Source organism: Buceros rhinoceros, unplaced genomic scaffold, assembly GCF_000710305.1.
Source record: "Buceros rhinoceros silvestris isolate BGI_N320 unplaced genomic scaffold, ASM71030v1 scaffold5563, whole genome shotgun sequence".
Lineage (NCBI taxonomy): Eukaryota > Metazoa > Chordata > Aves > Bucerotiformes > Bucerotidae > Buceros > Buceros rhinoceros.
In genome coordinates this window covers 16,502-39,432 of record NW_010401719.1, presented here as the reverse complement: position 1 = coordinate 39,432, position 22,931 = coordinate 16,502, and the positions used below count along the sequence as shown (strand labels likewise).

Below are 22,931 nucleotides of genomic sequence, written 5' to 3'. Positions count from 1 at the left end.
GCCCACTCTGGCTAGTTAGGAAGTGTCACAAGCAGAGTCAGTCTTCTGCTTTGTGGCATGGTCCAGAGCTCACCTTTGATTCAGCAGAAAAATCACCACCTCAGACAAGCTGCAAGAGGATGTTACTGGTTGGCAAAGCATGAATCCGTCTTTCCTTGTCAGCCATCTCCAAGTGAAGAGATCTGTCACATCCCTCTGCTTGCCCCCTCCCCTCCACCTCTCGGTGCAGCCAGACCTGTGATTTTCGCAGACGCGATGACGGACTGGTGTCACTGGTGTGGTTACTGGTGGTTCACTGGTGGTGGTTAGTCTCTTTATGCAGAGAGTCCTCCCTTTCTAAGCTGGAAATACTGCTTCCCAGAATTTTGCAACAAAAGGTGGTTATTGGTCTTGTTTTCATCTTTTTTTGTTAGTTTGCTGTAGCTGGTTTTTTGATACCCATGTGACTACTCTGCATTGTGTAAACATATAAATAGAGATGGCATTATTTAACCGATCTTAGAAACAATATATTTTATTATGCATGAGCAGTAAATTTAATAGACAGTCAATGATTTGCAGAGGAAGTGCTATCTGCCTCTGGAGGGGGTAAGAGGAATATAAGCCCATTTGCTGATGCTGTGAGGCTGGAGCATGCATTTGTTGCTGGTATCAGTGCCTCTCTATAGCCCTAAATACGCTCTCGCTGCTGGAAACCTGATGCAGAGAAGGCAGATTAAGGGTCTGGTTAATGTCTCGATTGGGGAATCGGAGATCCGAACTGTCTCTATACATTCTATGTGTGACAGCAGGCAAATTATTTAACTATGGTTTGATATTTAACTTTGGTTTGCCTCTGCAAAAAATGAGGATTCTTAACTTACAAAGGGTCAGGGTAGCTTAGATCATTAATGTTTGTAGATTACCTGATCGTGGCCAAGCCATCCATTATAAATTAATATAATGAGACTCTGGAGTTGGAACAGACGTGGTGGGCAGCATGATGGACCAGGTTACCTTTCTTATCTCAAAATCCTAGCAGCTTGTCCTGGAAAGAATACAGTAACACGTATGGGTGACTTTCTCATCTGTGATAGCTTCCTTGACAGCTGTGACCTGCTCTCATCCTGAATCAGCATCGTTGAGTTCTCTATGTCTGTGAAAGGCAAGAGCAATGTTCTGGTCATGACAGAAGCATTTAGATGTCATTCCCATGACACGGTGTTCTCTCACACTGAGCTGTGGTGGCCACCAGATTACCATCTTCCTCCCTGCTCTATTAGTCAAGAGTTTTTAATGTCAACTGATGCTGACATCAGCTGAAACAAAGTGTTCAGCACTCCAGCAAGAACCAGCAGAGCCCTTGCTTTTTAATGCCTCAGCTTTTGGGGTCTTGGCTATTTTTGGAAAAGAACTACATGGTCTTTTAGCATGGTCACCTTGTCCCTCACAGGCTGTCAGCTGTCTGCTCCCTTCCTCCCCCAAACACGTAGTTTTTCTCCCCTGCTCAGGCCGGTCTTGCAAGAGGTTTTGGTCCCTGAGGGCAGCGCTATTGCAGTTCCATTCCAGCCACTCCTGCCTGGAGCAGGGAGACAGGCTTCTTTTTTTCCATCGAGTCTTTGCATAACCCAGCAAACTACTGGCAGTGGTAGAAGTGGCTGGAAAGGTGGCCTAGACCAGCACTCTCTATCGCTCAGCTGCCCGGGCACTTGTATTTCTATCTTCAACTGCCTTGCTTGGCTGTATAGTCCAATCGGCTCTTACTCTGTCTTCCTTGCAGCGGGTGGATTTGTGTGTTGTAGTCCAGCTCCTTGAAACAGCAATTTGCGTATCTTTAGGTCCCATCTGTCTGAATTACGTACTCTGAAATGTTGGTTTTCAAAGCTGTCCCTTGAAACCCGTTAGTTGTATGGCATCATTGTATCGCGCTTCTCAAACATCTCAACAGAGGATTTCACACTAGTTTAAATCTCCAAATGCCTGGAGAGAGAGGCTTTGCTTTCCCTTCCTTTTGACACTGTTCCAAGTTCCTGTTGAACTTCAATTTCAGCATCTATTTCATTTCCTCCAAGACATTTTATGGTCTTGCAGAAACAGCACATCCCAGGGTAAAACTTTGCCATAGAACTTCTACGGCATCTCAGCTCCAGAGACTTTCTGTTGACATGGTGTGGGTGACTTACCTACTTCTGAGGCATCAATATTGCCCAGCGCCAAGGTGGAGTTAGACTGGCTTCAAATTCATGTACATATGGGAGTCTTACCCACCATTTCAGAGAGAAATAATGAGGATGTAGACAGATATGCACGTTGCAAATAGCCATGGAAGGAGCTGATAACCTGGTTAGGTCTTGCCGTGAGAGCTGCTGCTGTGACCACTCTGAAACTCCTGTATCGATCAAATTGGGGGTTCAGGATTTGCTAACTGATCACATGAACAGAAAGACTTGAGGTGGACATGACAGCTGAGGACACCAAATGGAGATGGTGAGACAACACAGCTGGATTCAGAAGAGGGATAGATCTGTAGAGCTGAAATCCTGGTGTGAAATGAGGCTTCTAAAAGTGTGTGAGGAGTTGCAACGGTGACTGTTTCAGGAGCTGTCGATTCTGGAGGCTGCCCTATTTGCAGTAAGCGTCCCTAGAGTCTCTCTCCAGCAGAAATCCACATATCCTCATATGCCCTCTTCAGCGGATGAACTCATTTTTATGAATCCCTGTTAGCAGCTGAGGGACAGACTTTTTTTAGTGTTGGTATCTTTTGTCCTACTTTTTGATCTTCCTCTTTTACCAGTATCCAGATATTAAGCACACAATAAGTTTCACACAAATTAAGTTTCATGGAAATACACATCGAACAGTCCCAAACTGGTGCACTCTGAAGTTTGTAGCTTGTCCATGATTTATCTCCAGGACTTGTGCTGAGTTCCTGCAGCAAGGGCAGGTTTCTCTTGCTGCACGTAACAATTCCTGTGTGTGTGGTGTGTACGTAATTGATGTAACCTCGAGGCAAGCACTTGCCTGTTCGCAGTACTGTGTGAACAGGCAGGGCATGTCGATGCCACCTTTGGAAGTGTGATTACATCTTTCCCAAGCTCAGTCTAATCTCTCCAGCCACAGAACACCAGCAAGAGCAGCTGCAGCAGGACAGATTTCGGAGCAGGTCCTGAGAGCCCTCCTGGGGCTCTGGTGTGCTCTTCCTACATGACACATGGCTTCAGCTCCTGTCAGCACCTCGATTTGTTGGATCTGCGTTTCTTAGTTTGGCAGTTGTCATGTCCAGGGAGAGCCAAGTTCAAGGCAGACCAGTGGGCAGTGGGAAAATGGAAAGAGGAGATTCCCTAGCTGAGCAGCTGGGCTATAATGACTGGCTCAGGCACCATGACAGAGGAAGCAGATCCAGTCACAAAAAAAAGGGGGATAGGGAAGGAGAACATGTGGGAAACAAAGGCAATTTTAGAAACAAACAGAGGAAGCTTTCTGTAGGTCAGCGCATAAGACCTGCTAAATAAAGCACACTGTTCCTGGCAGTGACACGATGGTCTGAGGGGTTTAGGCAATCTCAACCAGTGTGTGGGAAGGACAGTTGTGGTGGTCACATCATGCCATAGCTGCCAATCTTGCAGTTCCACTGCCCACCCCAAACCGCCTGGGCAAGCAGCAGGGACCAGGCCAGTGGCCATTGGGTCTGCGTTTCTTGGTTTGGCAGTTGTCATGTCCAGGGAGAGCCCAGTTCAAGGCAGACCAGTGGGCAGTGGGAAAATGGAAAGTGGCAACAACGTCCACCTGAACGTTGAGCCAAGCGTACCGTGTGTTTCTTGCTGGCTTTGGTTCATTAATGAACTGTAGCCTGCCCAACATAATAAAAACTGAACATAAGGCCACGAAAAGGGGAATCTTCAATTACCAGAGTCCAGATCTCCGTAGCTGTTATCCCCAGCTACCAGCAGGGATTCTCTAGATGCTACAAAAATAAATGGGTTAGCTGGGCAAAAAGCAACCTTTCATGGGAGATTAAAGGAGTTTTCCTGCCTTCTTACTGGTGGGGAGTGGGGGAGCTGCTTTTTACAAGTCTGGTTATTTAAGTAGCATTTTGTCTATGTGTCCTGCTCTTCATGATCCACAAAGGAAGAGGGAAATGTGGAAGATATTCTGTCCTTGGTTTTGCATCCTGTTGAACCTATATTTCTTTGCTAAATTGTTAACATACAATTTAGTATAAAAGCAAAAAGGGTCGTGATTGCAATATGAGTAAAAAGCTCTTTGATGGAGGCACTGTTCCTCCTGATGCCCTGTCACTCTTGCTCCATCAGACTCAGTTTGATGAAGGTTTAATGATGAGGCCAGATTAAATTTGTTTCTCCTCTTGATCATTTCCAGTTTTTTACTGCTGTAACTGTTTGTGGAACCATTTAATGAACTGCACCAGAGAATTGATTTGGGGTGAAAATAAGCAAAATGAGCCCCTCTTCTTCCCTCCAACAAAAGACTCTTTGCCCCATCTCAGTTTCCGGCTCTGAATCCCTGCTTGGCCCCATTGTATCAGCACGACTGGGAAGTCAGGACGAGATGGGAGCAAGTGAGGAGGGAGTGCTGCTGGTGGAAGGGGTTTGCAGTGGCTGTTCATACCACACCACCACAAAAAGGTGCTGTCATCCCACTACAGGCAGAGGGCTTTTAAGGTATCTTGTTGACCATCTCCACAGAGTCAAGAGTCACGTTTCACCGTAAGACATTGATGTTGCAAACCCCATAGTTAAGACCTGCCTTGCCTGTGCACAGATAGTACCATTGTTGTGTCCTCACCTGTGTCCCCCTCAAAAGGGACAGCAGTGTGCTGTCACGGGAGGGAAGGCATCTTGCACACAGTGGGTGGAGAACCTCGTTTGGTTTGGTTGACATGGAACTCGATTCCATGGCAATGGCTGCGTTCAGGGGAGTTTTGGCCTTCTTGCCTTTTCTAACTGGCTTTTTGGAACAGAGTGATGCAAGTATGGAAGCCTAGAGCTGTCCGTTCTTGCTGGATTCTCGTGTTCTTCTGTAACCAAAAGTGTCAGCGTTCTATTTATCTGCTCTGTAGATCATAAACAGTTTGCAGTAATGAAGTTGCAGGCCAATGCTCTAGAGCTCTGATAAAAGTCCGTAATTTTCTAATATTCAGGATAAACCACAACAGTAACAAGGAGTATATTGTGTAGGTTTGAGACAAATAAGCAACAAAGGAAAGTTTATGACAGGTTATTTTTCCTTTGAATGTCAAGTGAATAAATCTTCTCCTTTTTGTGTGTTTTGTTACAACAGATTTGCATTTTTATCGGAGAAACTCTTCTGTTTTCAAACTGGGCTATCACAGCAGACATACTGATGGTGAGTGTACTTTCTCTTCTGGTGGCCACAGCAGGCTGTCAGCTTGCAAGAACAACCTGAAGTTCACAGTATCCCCTAAATGCCTTTAGCCCCTATCCTTTCTTTTTTTTTAACGTGATGAAAAGGAAAGTGAGGTAGAGAAAGGAAAAAAGATCCTTCTTGTCTGTTGTTCTGAGCACCAGGGAGATGAGACGTCCAGAAAGGCCAGCAGGACTGAATTTTAAGTACTTGTGCAAAACCCCATGTGCAAAGAGAGGAGCCAGATTTCCTAATAGTCAGCATGTTAGTGGATTTTGTTATCCATAACTCAGCTTTGTTCTGCCATAGGAAATCCTTCCCTCCCTCCCTCCTCTGACCACAAAGGCAGCCATCTACCTCTCTCTCTGGCTTAGCTCCAGCCAACCTACCATTCAACACACACACAATAGCACACCACCTCTGGGAGAGGAGAGAGGAAAAGAAAGTATAAAGAATTTTTGGACTATGTCCACCTTGTCCAAGAGGAAACTGTCAGGGACTTTTCACCTCATGTCCTTCATTTCCCATTCTTTCTCCACTGTAGAGCTTTTTAAGTCTTTCAAATGAGCAAGCTGACCTCAGCAGCAGGATTTTCATGTGAAGTAGTCTGGACCTTTGTTAGAGCTTCGCATGGTTGTAGATGCTTCCATCAGAGCCTATCAAACACACTGCATGTTGAAATCCCATTGTGAGGGAGATTACTTGTTGCTTATTGTGTGAAAAAGAAAGAAACTAGGGCACAGGACCATTACAGGACTTGCCCGGGGTCTTTTGGCAGCTTGTTGACAGAACTAAAAATACAATCAGTCTGGCATCAGTAGAAAACTCCCTTGACTTGTGTTTGTTGCTTATGCAAACATCAATGGGAAAACAATCTGGCTCAGTATCCCGAGATATAAAGATAACGGTGTTGATATATTGATTCAGCAAAGAACTTCACGCTTCTGCTTAAGTTCTGTTTATGGTTCAAGTTCCTGTTCATATTTTAAGGTAGCTCTGTAGTTGCCTGATGAACTTTGAATCTTTAACTCATTTGTGCGGGGAACTCTTTGGGAGGTGGCGTGGTTAATTCCACTTCTCCCTGATGTGAATAAAGCACAGGGGAACAAAGGTTATCAGTGTACTTCAGGAGTGTTCGATGGCATTTAGTTCCTGAGGTTTGTTCCTCCTGCCAGTGTGCTTTGGTGCGATAGAGCTCTGCATGGGCTGAACGGGTGGTTCCTCTGGCCTTAGACGGGGTTTGCAGCTTGTGCTGTGTTCAGGGCTGCTGTGGCCCTTCACTAAGCGGTATCTCAACACATTGGCAGACGTGCAGTCTACAGACAGCTGAGCTGAGGAAGAAATTACACAACAATGCTTGTAGTTGCTCAGTACTGCCTCCTCCAGAGCTCCCTGTCGCATCCTGCCTTCGGCTGCGATGTTCCTAGGAGCGCTCTGAACTCTCCCTGTCGGAATTAGCTGACGGGCTTAAATAGCAGATCTTCTATATCCTCACTAGCACTGGCTGGGACAGGCAAGGACTCCTCCGCGGGGCACATCTGCAGTCCTCCAGCAGTGACTCTCAAAGAGCAGCTGAGGTGGCCATCTCTGCTGCCAGCACAGCGCAGCTGGACAGAGGTACCTGTCGGGCATGCTCAAGGTCCTCCAGAAAACCTGTGCTGGGGAGCAAGCTGAAATCTGACCTGTGTTGCCTCAAGCAACCCCAAAAGATGTTTTTTTCAACCAGCTACTTCGTTATATCCAGTGTACTAAGGATGCCATCATGGTCCCATGTTAAATACTGAGATTTTTTGTGCGCGTTTCAATGTCACTTCAGTATCCTGTAGCTTTTTAACAGCTTTTATGGGGTTTGCCATCTGTCTTACCAGCATCCTGTAGGCAGCTGCGTTTCGTAGGGATGTGTTTGCGGTTATTTGTGTTACATTAGCGCAAAAGAACTCCTTAAGAGATTATTGGAAATAATTGGAAATAATTTCTTAGTTCCAATTTCCAAAACCTGGGAAAGAAACTAAAACCACGTTAACAATTGGATTTTGGTAATCGATGCCAGCTCTATAGCTAGCTGTTCTCTTCCCTGCTTAGAAAAATGAACTGAGTGTCAGCTATAATGCCCAGCTCAATGCATTATCAACACGAGTAGCGCTGTAAAAGTGCTGTACAAATAACTGTAAACATCCCCTTAGATCAATGCCAGCCTGTAAACAGACGGGCTGAAGAGCATTCCTATTACACAGCGGGGCTGGGAGGGTGTTTCGTCAGGCAATAGGTGAGAGCCAGGGCTATGACAGACTGCTTTGTAAGACCTAGCCAGAGAAAGGTGGGGATATGCTTTAGCGAAATGCACTTTAAATGCTTGGCAAATTAATTTCTACTGATTACTATTTATTTGGTGTAATCAGAAGTGTGTCTGTTCTTGCCTGAGGCCGGTATGGAGTTTAAAAGCATTATTAGCCTAAGCTGAACAGCAGTTGCATCATATACATAAATATTATCCTGGTTTTGTGGATAAAAAGCTCTTAATATTGGCTGAACACTGTTCCCACTGATTTCATTATACCAGAAGCGAGGCTTTTTGGAAACTGCATCCCCAGTGATTTATCACAGCTCTCCCAAAATCTGCAGATCTCATGACTGCTTAAGAACCCTCTCGGGCAAGTTGATGTGTTCAGAGGTTTCACAACTTTAATTTCCTTGGCAAAACAAGGATGTTTGCCTATTATTTCAAATTTAACTGTTGGCTCTTCATAGCTTTGTGCCTCCATGGCAGCTCCTGTTCTTGCTGGTGTTAACGGTCAGTGTGCGGCTCCTCAAACTGTCTGCAGTAAAAGGTGCTGAGTGCCAGGTCTGACAAACTGTCAGCGCTGCAGAACGTACTGCGCTGCCGGAGGTTTTTAAAGGCTGATGTGTGTGTGTTCCAAATGCAAATTTTTACAGAACAGGCCTTATTCTCCTGAGCACAACACTCCAGATCTCCTCCCAGGCACATGCTCAGATGGTGCTTAGGGAAAGCAGGGATGTTTCTTGTGGAACATGCTAATTATGAAACAGATTTAATCAGCCATCTTCGCAAATTGGCCTCAAAATTACCAGAACCCCAAAGTAGCATTAAAACTGCCTTATAACAGCAATAATGAATGAGTTTCAGTGCAGCAGGCGAGCATGTATCATTCTGAGATGTGCTGAGTGCTTGGGACTCTGTGGAACCTGGTCCTAATAGTGAGGATTTTCTCCATAGCACATCTGAAAAATAAAGGTGATGGGCAGGGGCTTGGTGGCACTTTGGTGTAAGAGCCAGTAGGCAATTTAAAGGGCCTCGGCGATGCAATCACAGTCCCTTCAGGTCTTTGCTGAGCAAAGCCATCCTCTGAGCAAAGCCATCCTCCAGTTTATGTAAAGTCCTGGTTCCCATGCACAAAAATGCTCTGCGTGTTTCTTTTTTCTTTTAAAGCATTAGGTCATGAGCTGCCATGGAAGAGCTGCTTTAACGTTTTACAGTAGAGCTGAACTTTTCCTTCAGGCTGGAAACGGGCATAGCCTGGTGCTCAGCTGTGCTGTAGGTGCGGAGGAATTTTGCTTTTGTTCTGATTACCTTCCCTATAAATAAAACCCCAGTTATTTATGTAGTATTAAGTACTGCCCTATTTTTACAGCTGAAGATAAATAACATTTCCAGTTCTCATTGTTGCTTCTCTCAGTGTGGCTCAGTAACTGGAGCGCTGTGGTTCAGAGTTATGGCAGGGCGAGGAGTGCCCTTGAATGAGGGTGCACAGCTCTGACCAGGGGAATGGGCTGAGTTCTCCCAAGGGCCAGGGGCTGCAGATGGGTGTGTGCTCTTCTCAGCCTCCTTTTACTTCACTGGAAAGTATTTGTTAGACAGTGCTTGCCTAGCTTGATTGGAGGGTCCCTCCCGGGCTGGTTGCTCAGGGTCGCAGCCTTTGCCCGTTCAGACCAGTGGTCGCAGCAGGGACCCCTGGACTGTTTCCAGGCTCGGTCACTGGCTAGAACAGCGTTCCCCCATGTTTTCTTCGCCTTTGGTGCTGAAAGAGGCCAGTGTGCATTGTCCAGAAGATGACTGTCTGACCCAGAAAGGGTAGCAAAGTGCTTTAGAGTAGAGATTTCTATCGAAGATTAGACGTAATCAGCAGCACTTGCCTCTTCAGCATGCGGCCTTTTACTGGGAGAAGGGTGATGTCCTCTTGGCTCTCCTGGGTAACTTACTTCAGACCATCAACTCACTCCTCTGGCTTCCCTACAGGAAGGGGATGTCAGCAGTAAACTGTGGCCTTTCTGAACCTCTATTTAAAGAGCAGAGGTTTGCCAAAGCTGCTTGGTCAGCCTCCCTGCCCATCCTCTGTGCTGCCTGCCTCTGAACCTGGGATCAGGGATGAGCCAGGACCATCCCACGGCTTCCGCCTCGGCCGCTGCGGCTCTCCCACCTCCAGTTTCTGTGGGATGGTCAAACCAGGCCATGTATGGTTTGAATTTAGGTCTATTTTAGCATCAAAATGCCGATTTAGAGCTGTAATTTACTGGTCTCTTCCTAGAACAGTAGATAATGTTTGCAACTTCCTCTCCATCAGGATAAAATGCTTTTTAAGTAAGGAGAGGGTGGGGTAATTTTTGGTGTTTTGGAGATGCTGGTTTAAGCCTTTTTTCCTTTCCAATATCTTTTTAGAAGGGCAGGAAAAATCTCATGTTAGTTTGCTTGTCACATGTTGGGGTTTTGGGTTGAAGGGTGGATAATGTTTGTCACCTGAATTCCAGGTAAATTTACCAAGTTTTGGCACTTCATAGTGCCAAACCATATCGATGGTTTCAGCCATCGGTAAGTTCTTTAGCTAAGAAACTGAAAACTTGCTGGAAGTTGTACTGCTGCTTACAAAACTATACATATGCATGATACATGTATACATGCAAAATTGTATCTAATATCTGAGTGTGTATTCGTGTGTATAAATATATAGATGCACACACACGTATGATGAAGGTATCAATCAAATTTCTTTCTCCAATTGTCACCAATTCTCTCTTGAGAATGTTAAGTTTCTACTAAATCTGCCATTTCCTTTGTCATTTTGCTAAGAAAATGGGTAGAATATAGAGCCTGGCAGGCTTTCTTCTCCAGATTTGTTGACATAAACTTTATAGAAAGAAAAATATTTTAACATAAGTTTAAAATTCCCTGTTTCACAGATATAAACAACCCCGGAGTCTTGAATTGGGAGGCATATCACTTTATCTTCTCCGACGCCCTGTCTCAGGCAGCTCTGCAGAATGCTGCTCCATGGCACCGGGGTGAACTGGGGCCAGCTGGGAAGAACAGCAGTAACTCACGCTTTTGGTTTTTTCTTTCCTTCTCTCTAATCTATCCAGGTTGCACCCATTACCCTGCACCTCTGGGGAATGGTAATGAATTGTGTAGCTCTCCTGCTGTTTCACAGTGTGACCTTCAGCGCCTTTCCGTGCCTCTAATAGTCTAGACCTTGTGCTCTCCTCTGGGGTTTCTTGTGAGCCTTCAAGGCTGTTCTGAGCTCCTGGGTGCAAAAGGAGGACAGTGTGTAAGACCCGCGGGCAGGTGCCTGCTGGGGATCTCATCGTCTTTTGCTCTTCTCTTGCACAACAGCAGTTTAACAGGGTACCCAGTTAATATGTGGCATCAAATGCACTAGCAGAGTGCACTTGCAGCTTTGTCAAACCAGCAGTGAAAGAACTGGTGGGTCATTCTGAAAGCACGTGGTAAAGCACTAGGAAAAGCATTTAATCTAATTTTAGCCATCGTTTGGAATTGCCTCTGCTTGGAAGGACATGAGCATTCTAAGCAGGCACTGGTTCTCTTCTAGTGCAGATTTTCTCAATGCTGTTTCTTTTCTTTCCTCTTTTTTTATGGCTCTTTCTGTGCAAACAGGGCAACTCTCCTTCCCTAAGAGAAAGTGTTAAAGCACTGCTTCAGATCCTGAGCCCTGAGCAGGTCACTTGAGCAGCCAGTGCTCCCTGCCTCGGTCAGCTAAGGAGCATTGATCTCTGAGCGTCTGTGGCTGGGGATGTGCCGCTGCTGAAATGTCACAATTAATTAATAAACGCCTTCAGAAAAGGATTGTGAGAATGAGTTGCAGCCTGGCAAGGCATGTCTTCTGAAGATGGGCTGATGGGAGCCGAGCGGAGAGAAAGTGGATGAGTAAAAGGGATTGTGGTTTGCAAATCGCTGAACAAGAGCGTCCGTGCTGGCCGGGCAGAGAGCTCTCCAGAGCACCAGGAAAAGGCAGAACAGGAGTCAGTGCTTAGAAGTGGAAACAAAGCTCCCTTGGATTTAGAGCCCTATTGAATTCTTCATTACGTACAGCCTTTCAGTCGAGATAGGATCAATTTATAAAGCGGGATGTGTGGACTTGATGCAGATATTAGCCAGCTTCTTTCACAAGTTTTATGCAGGAGAAAATTACTTTTTTCTGCTCCTAAATGTGTGTTGTAAAATTAAGGTCATTTCACGAGACAGGGGGTTGATGGATTTTTTTCTTTTTTAATCTTTCATCCTTACCCATGGTTAGAGCTCTGTTTTCTATGAGCTCTGGTCCCTTAATGGGGAAGTAATTGGTGTTTTCCACTGATCCTGTGTAGTCAGATTGATTGTGCCTGATCTGGCTGAGGGTGTTATGTCCTGTTAGAGGAGTGAAGACCCAAACTACAATGTCTTGGCTACAGAAAATTTTCCTAATGTGTTTTTGTCACTTTTCACAAAGTAGCAAATTTTTGTGAAAAATACAAAGTGGCCAGAGATGGAGTGGGAGGGGAGGAAGTGTGACCCTTCATACCGATGTGAATTGCTTCTGATTTAGGAAACGGATGCTATCTTTATCGTGGAAAAATCACGATGTCCCAGGTTACAGCAAAGTCTGCTTTTGGAAGGCTGGTGCTGCTGAGCAAGTTATGTCCTGCGGGTGACCTTGAACATCGCTCTCCCCATCAGCCAAGCAAAATACAGGCTGAGGAGCATGGCAGAGTGTCTCGTGGGCAAAGCTGTTAGTCACATTCGTGCATTGAGGCGGCCGAGAGGAGCGCGGACCGGACCGAGCTTGCTTCCCTCAGCAGCTGCCGTCAGGAGTGCTGGAAAGCCAGGAAGGGTCACTGAGCTCTCCCCAGTTGCTTGAGCCACCCACGGACTGGACAGTGGCTGTGTCTGCCACTGACCGCTGGGCAGCTCGTCCTGGCTGGGTGTAAACTGAGCAATACAAGACAGCTGGACGGGTTCTGACCGCAGTTTCCTTACGTGTTTTTTTTTCTTTCCCCTCCTTTGCAGTACGTGGTCATTCCAACACGCCGGGCAACCGCAGTGGCCTTGCAGAGCTTCACTTCACACCTCCTGGGAGACGCTGGCAGTCCTTATCTGATTGGATTTGTAAGTGCTCACAGCAGGTTTTGGCAGGGTTGCTGCCCACGTTTGTTTTTGTTTACTCTCCGCTTTTCTAAAACGCCAAGTTAAACCGTGCTGGGGAAGGCAGGCCTGTATTTGTCAGCAGAACGGGAAGCGGTGCGGTGCAATGCAACTTCTGGTCATGCTCATGTCACTGGTGGGCTACCAGTCAAACTGGAAGGACCACTTGGGCACAAGAAGTGAGCCTCTAAATCCCTTTAGCCCAGGGTATTTGTGAAGCTTATAGACAGCTCTGTAAAGGGAGAGCGGTTGCCTCTGTGGTGTGGACATAGTCCATGAGAAAGTAGGTTGGAACAGAGCGGGGGGGGGGGGGTTTAACTGTTCATCTGGTCTCATAAACCAAATACCTGTTTATGGGGAGCAACGTGCAGCTGTTTGGACTTGCTGGTATTTTGAACCTGTTCTGTGTGATAATAAGTGATGGTGTAAAATATGTGGTGGGATGGGTGAGTATGTTTGGGGGTTTATTTGTATTCCTTAGTGGTGTGTATGCTGTGGGTTTTATTAGTGGCATTCCTTTCTGTGACCGCTGCAGTGTTGGCCTTGGTCCGACTGGAGATCTCCCTTATCATGGCACTATTCTCCTAGTGCAGAGCAAAACAACAGACTCCGAAGAGCTGGCAGTCAGAACGTTCACAGTAGAAAATACAGGGGCTGGGAAGTTTAATGAGGAAAAGAAATCTGGGTATACTGGGGTAACTCCTTTCCCTTGCGCCCTTCCGTGGAGTTTGATGCACTGAGCTTCAGAGAACACAGATTCTCATTTACAACACCAACCTTCAGTGAGGTAACTGGGACCTTCACTAGTCCCGTCACCCGAGAGACACAACTCTGACATGCTCTTCCAGCTCGGTCCTGCTGTGTGACACAGCTGCTGGGTGCTGTGGACCTTCTGTTTCCTTAAAAACATCATTTCTCAACTATTCATCCTATAGACACTGGTGTGGGTGTCTATACATATTTATCTTTATATATTTGATTTTGTGTGTGTGTGTATTTAAATATCATAAATATTTACTCTCAAATGCCAGCTCCCCAGAATTACACAGTTGCTCTGTGGCCCTCTGAAGCATGAAGAACAGGCAGATACAGATAAGGCTAAACAGACCAAAGGAAAAAGAAACGCCTCAAGAGAATAAATATGTACAATTTGGCTGACTCGTTATTTGCTTCAATGTTCTGGGAGCCCAGGGAGAAATGATCTTATTTTAGAAATTATATGAAAGTGTCAAGAATAAACGAATCACTGGAAGCGACTTCTTGGTGCAGGGCAGGCGACATGGGGAATGTCAAGTGGGTGAATGGGATGAGCTTTGAAGGCAGGCACCGGCGAGGAGACAAGGTCTGGGGTGCAGGTGACTCTGCTGCATGTTCATTCCGTTTCTTACATAAGAGGGATGTCTGGGAGGAAGAGCGAGGACTCTGAATGATTGCAATTCATCTTGAAAGTTGCCTGGGGCTCTTCAGTGTCACAAATTAAAAAAAAAAAAAAAAAAGGACTGTGGTTGTAGAAAATAATGCGCCTTGCCCTTCTGGTATTCAGAGATCAAGCAAGTTGTGAGTTGCTGGGGTTTTAAAGTGTAAAAAGGAAAAAAAAAAAAAAAAAAGGACTGTGGTTGTAGAAAATAATGCGCCTTGCCCTTCTGGTATTCAGAGATCAAGCAAGTTGTGAGTTGCTGAAGGATGCTGCCTGAAATATGCTTAACCCCAACCGAAGAGCTGCCTTAGGCTTTCTTTAGACTGGGGAAATATTAATTATGGCTTTGAATTATCCTTTTTTAATGCTGTACTTACTGGGCAGTTCTCATTGGGAGGAGACTACTCAAGTACAAGGCTCTGTGGGGCAGGAGTGAAGCACCCGTGTCATGGAAGGCACCGGCATGCATCTCTGTAGCCTCTGGACTGGCTGGGCTGGCTGGTCATTCTCCCTGTGCTGCAGTGACTGGAAGGTCAGCTGCAGCTTTCATGCCACACAGAAAAACAAATACCATTTAAAGTGAAAGGAAAAACAACCAACTTCTCCACCAGAGCTAAGCTTGATGGTTTAAAAATGTGGGTGTTTGTCACTGGATTTGTCCAGCTGTGTTGTAGGATGGAGACCTTCCTGCAGGATTGAAATGGTAGGAGTGGCTTGGATTATGGCTAGGATTTTCAAGGTGGTCTGTGGAGCTAAGGAACCTGCTCCTGTTGGCTCTAAGGGGACTTTGGGAGCCCAGTTCCTACACTCCTCCTGGGAATCCCCAGCCTGAGGACATTGGCTCACACTGCTGTTACTCAGAGTTACCACGAAGCAGACCAAGAGCAGGGTGTAGGTCTTCAACAAGAGAAGCAGAGAGCAGGATAAATCCAACAAACTGCACTAACGGGCAGGTTAGAGATGGTGGAACTCAACCTCCTGATCTCTCAAGGTTCATCTGACACCCTGACGACCTGCCATTTCTTCTGACTCCTTACAAAACCCGTCTGAAGCTCCCTCACTGAATGAGCAGAGTTCAGATCAAATGCAGCTGGAATTTTGTGTGTAGTTTTGGTGAGCCCATAGTGAGATTCTCTCTTAATAAAGAATCAGATGCCCGTGTCCTTGCAGGACTGAGCTGTCGCACGCAGTTGTCTCTGTCTGCTGGATACCAATAAATGCCGTATTGATCTTGCAGTCCTCATGTGGAACATAGAAGGTACTCAGCAGCTGCAGCCTCACATGGGCGATCGCTCCCTCGCTCCGTGGTGGGCCATAAACATTGAAGGTCAGATGCGAATTTTGCAGTAATCTCCACCCAGTTCCAAATCTTGCAATCCACGTCCCTACAGGCACCCAGAGCACCAAATCTGTGTTAGCGTTTAAAAGCTAAGTGGAAGGAAGCACGGATGTGTGGTTATTTTTCACAGCTCTTTAAATATTGATAACTTTTATTATGGTAAAAAGGCTTAAGTCTGACTTACAAGTAAGTTATGCAAATGCAGCTTTAGGGTGGCAGCTGTAAGTTGCGTAACGTTTTACCACCTGCCAAGCACTGAGATCAATTACTATAAATCAGTGCTGCCCATTCATTCACAAATAAGAACAAGCACTGCTGCAGTATTTCATTAGAAGAGACAGTTTTTATTTCTAGGTAAGTGTAGCCTTTTCAGGACCTTTGTGATAACCTGCAGAGTTGAAGTAATTCCTGTTTATCGGCTTGGAGTATAACTGCATGCTTTATTGAGGTAGTCAGTGAGAAATTTCACCTGTTCAGTGCATTACACCCAAATATCTGGTACTTTTCCATCTCTAAAAGATCTGACTATGCAACACAGTTACTGAAGCACAGAACAGCTAAAAGAAATACCCCAAAACCCACCACTCACGCTGAGTATCAGGTAAAGGTCTTCTAATTGCTCTTCCTGTGCCCCAATACCTAGGCAGCGTTTCAGACTCTGAAGAGCGGAGTGGAGGTGATTAGCAGCAGAATGTGGAAGACAGTTATTTCTTCTCAGGCTGCATCATAGCTCCAGCTCTTTGGATTATTAATTCTGGTTACATCTTTGTTGCCCTTTAAAATTAAATCATTGTCAGAAGTGCCGGTGAGTCTGCGCTTCTCTGTTCGCCTGCACACGTGCACGCAGGAGCCTGTCTTCCCTGCTCAGGGTCTTCATTATCCCTTCCCACAAACAGTGGTCTCCCTCTCTCACTGACGTGCTCTTTTGCTTCAGGAGAACCAAGTTCAGGAAGTGATTTTTTTTTTCCTTTTGAGGCTGTGCCTTGGTACTTTTTCTTTCCTGCCTCCAAGTCTGTCCTTTGCTTCCTGTCTGAGTACAGCAGAGCTTTCCTCTTCCATCTTTGCCGTGCTTCTAGCCCTGGCTGTGATGAGAAACAGGCAGCTGCTGCAGGCTTTGCCCTCTGTACTTGTGCCAGGGAGATGGCTGTTGTGGGCACACGCTGTCCTTGCTGCCCTGGTGCTGTTGGCTCTCCTGGCAGCTTCGTGCTTTATTACATTCTTTCTCATCTACCCTGTGTGACCATCAATCAGCCCTGGGGATTGAAGCCTGTCTGTATCTGCTTGTCACCTGGCAACCTCGACGTGTGAGGATGGTGTTTTAAAGTGCCAGAGATCAGGTCTCTTCCACCAGCACCTTTTGATGGGCTAAAAGCTACTCCCTGTACTCCTCTGGTGGTGGTTCCCTCCTGTCCTGACCTCCCTGGCTGCTGCTGCTTCAGTTTTACCTGAGGCACACAACCTCCAGCCACTCTGGCCAAGCAGCATCACGGTATGCCATGGTCTGCGCAACCAGGCTCTGTGCGAGGGGGACCCCGATCACTCATCCGTGCGCTGAGGGTCATGCAAGAGCTCTCCCCATCTGTCCCTCTCGAGTGATGCCGACGGCAGCGGTACCTGAATCGCTGGGTGTCTGAGGGCCTTTTCTTGGCAGACCCATGACTGAACGTGGTGTCGCTCGGTGGTGCCCAGACACGCTGCTGCCCCCAGGAACAGAGGTCATGAGTATCTGAACAGGTATCTTCCCTCTGAACAGCCTCCTTTCAAAAGAGAGGTCTGCGTGCCAGCGACCTGGTCAGTAAGTGTAAGGAAATCTGAGCTGTGCCCTTGTGAAGGGGTTTGTGCCGCTCCTGCTGTTACCTGGAAGGATTTGAAGAACAAGGCTATCGCTTGTCACCCTTTGCTTTTCTCCCTTCCCCAAGTTTTTTATGTGAGTAGGTTGATAAACTAGATCTAATGAGCTACTTAAGCAGCAAGAATGCTAATGACCTTCCTTTAGCAAGTAGTTAGAGAACAGTGTTAATTATCGTGGGTGCAGGGTGTCAGGGAAGGCAGAACAGCACTTCACAGGGGCAGCTCAAGAAAAACTGTAGTAAATGCAGCAGTTAAGATACTTCTTTAGCGAAGGTTATCACTGGAGGTGTAGATTTCACAGCCTGCTTGTCCCAGTTTGAGACAGCCTTTTGTTGATTTGGTTTTGAGGGTGTTCACCCATCCAAGAAAATACGTGTGTATAGAATGTAGTTCTATATGTAAAGACTTGCTTGCCTGAGGAAGTGGAATTCGTGTATTATGGTTTAAAATTTGTATTTCATGGTTTAAGAAGCTATGGCTACTCCAGAGTAGATCTGTGGACATGCTTACTGTGCAATAACATTTATTTCCAGTTTAGCATGCTCAATTAAAACAGGCTACAGCCTGTTGGGTCTCAAATCCACTGCTCTCTGATGTAAAAGCAGGGTAGTGGAATAAAGCGAATCATTGCAATGTGATGCTGCAGTCTGGGTATTTTGTCCCTGTCTGACCTGGGCAGCCGTTCCTCAGATATGGCCCATTTTGTGCTCACTGGCGATGACGTGCTACTGTCCCTTCTGCCAGAGCAGGGTGCGAGGCGCGCTTGGGTTCAGAAGGCGAGCACGGCCTGTAACGGGGAGATACAAATCATTCTCTTGGCATCACTCTCTGTTTTATGGACTCTCGGGAGATATTCCACTGCTGTCGTGGGCTTAAGGATGGAACAGAGGTCTCTGTCTTGTTGCCTTTTGCAGCGTGTTACGTGTTCTAGTATCTATAGTACATATGAGTGTGTGCAGGCTGCACCTTCCATCGCCTGATGGAGGTCACAGACGGAATGTGACACACAATTATGGTTTTATTGTTCTTCCTTTACAGGGTGCCAGCTGCTAGCCTGGCGTTCTGTAGCCCTAACGGTCTCACTCCTCTGTGGAGATCTTCCCCCACATTCACGCTTGCGTATGACCCAGATTGTGGTGGGTAAAACGGGCCGTGTCCTTGCAGTCCAACATCTGACGTACACATCCTGTGAGGAAGAGAGCCCCCAGCCCCTCAACCCTGTATCTGTTTCTTCAAGCAGTAACTTTGAGGATTTCTCTGGTCCTGACTGAGCTGAGTGATTAAAAGCCTTTTCCGTGGTGCACAGAAAGGCCAGATCTTTGACACGGCTGTCAGCTGGAAAAAAGGGGAGAATTAAGCACCTGGAGACCAATTCACATAGGATTTATCTCTTCATTGCAACGAGCTAACAAGCTTCCCACTTCTGATGATTCAGCAACAGAGCAGATTTAAATCTCCCCTAAAAACCCAATTGACTTCCCACATAGGAATGGCTCTTCGCCAAGGGTTCACAACCTGTTCTGGTTTTCCCAGAGCTGCTGTGCGCCTGTCACTTCCCGTGACTGCAGGTTCTCGGGATTTTTGATAAACAGACGTTTAAAGTATGTAAAAGTATCGTGTTAAAGAAAGCCCAGAAATCCAGAGCTGATCGTTGTTTCACTCCGGTATTTCAAGCCCCATCCCATCTGCTCTGTCACTTCTGTGCTCTGAGAATCTCATTAAATATGTGGCTTCTTTCTCCGAGCTGCCAAGGGCCCCGTACACTCCCAAGGACAGGGTTTCCACAGTGCTGAGGTGTCTGATCTCTACAACACGGGGGAATTTCTTCCTTCTCGTGGGATGTACCGTCAGGGAAGGGGTCTGCGCTGCAAGGAGAGCTGGGGAACAGGGCTGCTGCTAAAGGGTGCGCTCCCAGACTGTGCCACTCACCTTATTTCCACATGGGAGTGGGCACCCCCCATCCCACACATGTAAGTACTTCTGCCCTGTCAGATGAGCCACAGTCCTCGATTCCATGTCCCCGTGGTACAAGGCATTTCCTGCTGGGACAGGAGAAAGCCCAGGGTTAAATGAATCCCTGGGGAGAAAGACAGCTGATGACATGAGGAAAATAGACTTTCAACCCTCTCCAGAGCAAACATTGTCTGGAGGCAAACGTTGCTCCCAACAACAAGATATAGCAGTCCATGTGCAAGCAGAACCCGTGACCGAGTCCTTTAATTTACTGCAGCCTTCTCAAGGATCCCCACGTATTTACTGCATCTTGGTAATCCTGGGAGGGGGTACAAGGGCATAACCAGCTGAGCCTGCCCCCGGGCAAGATGTGCGGGAGACCTCGCTGCGGGAATTGTGGGGCAAACGCAGGCACCACGCGCTAACACAGGGTAGTGATGTTGCCCCCAGCCAAGGATTCAATTTGTTTGTGATCTCAAAAGGACACAATTAAGATTAACAGGATGTTCTGGGTTTTTTTTTTGATCCAACATCCAAACATGCCAAGGTTAAAATGGAAGTGACTTTTAGACTATAATTGCTTTTACCTTTCTGCAGTTTTCTGAACAAATATCATAAAACAGTCAGGTTTACCTCCTCTTTTATAATATGTTTCTCATGCCATTTAGCACAGTATAAATGAATGCTTGTGCTCCCCCACAGGTCCAGCAAATGGTTTACTTTTAGTTTAAATAATCCCTTATTTTTGGTTTCTAGTCTTTATCTGCATTCATATTAGATTTAAAAAAAATAAATCAAATCTTTCACCTGCATCCCTGGATGCAGAGTGGGTGAGTGCCAGCCCATCGTGCTGACACAGCGGGGTCACCACGCTGGGCCATCAAAGGGAATGCTGCATTAAGGAGCCAGGAAGAACCTGGCTCGTATCAAACTGGTAACCATGAAAATCGGGTATTTGTGCCAGATACTGGGTGGAAATATCCTTATATATGTAGCAAGGTTTGTGCCCAAGAGGCCATGTCAGAAATTTAGAAAAATCAAGCAGTTGCAGAGGAATCGAGATGCTCGACTCAGCAATGAGACAGAGTAGATGAAATATGCTTTCAAGGATGTTGTTACCAATACATTGTCTAATTAGTAAATCAGTTTAATTTAACCACTCGTGCTGTTCAGGAGGGACGATATCACAAGCCGTCTGTCTAGGGCTTCAGCCCACCAGAGCTTTTGTTGCATCGATAGCCTGCGCAGGGTTCTACAAACGTGGCACATGCTTCCCAAGAAAGGCAACGGAGTTCCCCTTCTGTCCTTCATTGTCTTCTGCACTCAGACCGAGGCACAAGCGGAGCCGTCGGGGGTTTGGATCATGCCCGCTGCAGCCGTTCTCCAGAAAGTGGGCATTTTCTCCATGGACTCCTCCTAGTTGCTGCCACCAGCTGAATACGTCTGTTCGTATTCATTGTAAAGAGGCCACGAGCTGGAGTTTGTTTAGCCCAGTCGTTCCTCCTGGTCTGCGTGAGATGTGTGTTACAGATGAGGAGAAGGTGCTGTGAACTTTGGTCGTTAGGATGTTATCAGAGCCTGCTGATTAGACCGCAAGGCAGCAGCAGGACTTCCCTATTGATTTCCCACCCCCACATTCCGGGTAAATGTTTTGAAGTTTTTTGCCATCTGCCAATTGGCAGAACAAAGGAAGGAATCCCACACATGGCTCCATGCTGAAGAACTGGCACCGGCTGCGCATGCAACCCCCACATTTGCTACTCGCGATAGAGAGAAGACACCGAGCACAATGCTAGATTGGGTCGTGCCAGATCACAGTACGACAGCTCAGGATGCTGTCATTGCGAGGAGTCGGGCAAGGCAGAAGCTGGCAATGCAGAGCAGAGCATTTGGCAAACAGTATGTCATCCTTGGAGCCCAAGGCTGTAATTATGTCCTGTGTCCTTCTGAGAGGAGGTGCCAAAGTTCCACTCTTAGCAGGTGGCTTGTAACTGAGTGGAACAAAACAACAGGGAATAGCCACTGTATGTGGGGCCTGAGAAAGTTCTAGACTTAGGAGATGCTGCCATGGGTGAGGGGATTGTACGAAACCCAGATGAGAAAGCCCGGCTGGCTTGGTGGGAGAATTGTAACTTGGGTGGGAGGAAAGGCAGCTTTTTCTGAAGCATGTCCTTACAGACTGTAATGGGTTAGAAATGAAGAAGGCTGCAGATTCAATATTAACAGGATTTGTTGGTATAAAAGGTCAACGTGATGCCTTAGAGGGGAAGGTGTGGGGCACTGGGAGATTTATTTGTTGGAGACTTTACGTTTTCAAAGCCGGTTTTAGCCCAGAATGTCATGTCATCCATAAGAGAACACAGTCGGGAGCGGATGCCTGGCTTCCCATCCTCTACTGCTGATTTATCGTGTCAACTTGTCGAGTGATTCATTGTCTGGTCCTTTTGGAGCATAATTGTATCCATTCCCAAAAATGAAAAGTGGTTTAGAGTTCCTAAATTTCTGTTTTAGAAGAGCCTCAGTTCTGGCTGTTGCACGCAGCGGGGCTGATCCAATGCCAGGTTTGAGTAAGGGAAATACTGGGAATTCTGGTGTCAGGATACAAGAGGGAATAAAAGACCAGCTGATGGCCCTGTCTTTGGGGTGCAGTGCATGTTCTGCTCGCTCCCTGAGGGTGCATTCTTTTCACATTCGAGTCTTGTTGCTATTTTTTAATAAGTCTCTCAGACTAGCAGCCACTGTTGTTTGCCTGCAGTCTAAGGACTTTTTTAACCATCATCTCTCACATGAGACTAGTTCATAACACTCTTGTTTTTCCTTGATTGTTATACCCTGTGAATAAAGTTCTCCTTGACAGAGAACAGGACAGGAACACAGCTGTATCAATCACAAGCACTGACATTTTCTCGTCCTCCTTTCTAGGGCAGGGAATGAAACAGCAAAGTCTGGCTAAAACCTTCAGGTCTTTCTGCAGACCACTCTGCCCGTGTTTACTCACCCCTCTCTACCTGAGCATGCTCCACCCTGAAAGACAGTCCTCTGCTCCTGTGTGTGCAGTGGTTCCACCTCCAGCAGGCTGGCCACTCTGCGTTCCGCCAGCAGGAGCCGACTGCGAGGCTGGGCTGTGAGATGGGTATTAGGGCACTGAGACCATCGATGCTCCAGAGGTTCCTGCTAAAGCACGCTCTGCGACCTGTTCATTTTAGTCCGGAGAGGTTGTGGAGTCTCCTGCTCTGGAGAGGTTCAAAACCCAGGAGGCCATCCTGGGCAGCCTGCTCTGGGCGACCCTGCCCTAGCAGAGGGGTTGGACGGGGTGATCTCCAGAGGCCCCTTCCAACCCCCAGCAGTCTGTGACTGAGAGTCCTCACCAGCATCATCCTTCTGTGACTTTCTGCTGTGCTTGGCCTCTGCTGAGCATCTCCTCGCACACGTTCACCTTCCAGGTCACTGCAGTTGGCTGCAGGGCTGTGCATTGGTGATTTCTCCAGCGTGCAACATTTCCTCACTGGATTGTCAACATTTAAGCCCTAAACATCAGATTTTGCTTGTAGTTTGTGTCCAACGCCACCTTTTTCATT

The 22,931-nt window shown here is 46.7% G+C and overlaps 1 protein-coding gene across 1 annotated transcript in view; it reads left to right on the top strand.

Annotated features, from left to right (window-relative positions):
• SPNS2 (spinster homolog 2 (Drosophila)) overlaps positions 1 to 22,931 on the top strand; it is a 56,017-nt gene that overhangs the window by 30,888 nt on the left and 2,198 nt on the right. Inside the window, exons 8-9 of the mRNA XM_010132365.1 lie at positions 5,281 to 5,346; positions 12,659 to 12,757. Of these exons, the coding sequence (XP_010130667.1) occupies positions 5,281 to 5,346; positions 12,659 to 12,757 (165 nt within the window). The remainder of the gene's footprint in view (positions 1 to 5,280; positions 5,347 to 12,658; positions 12,758 to 22,931) is intronic.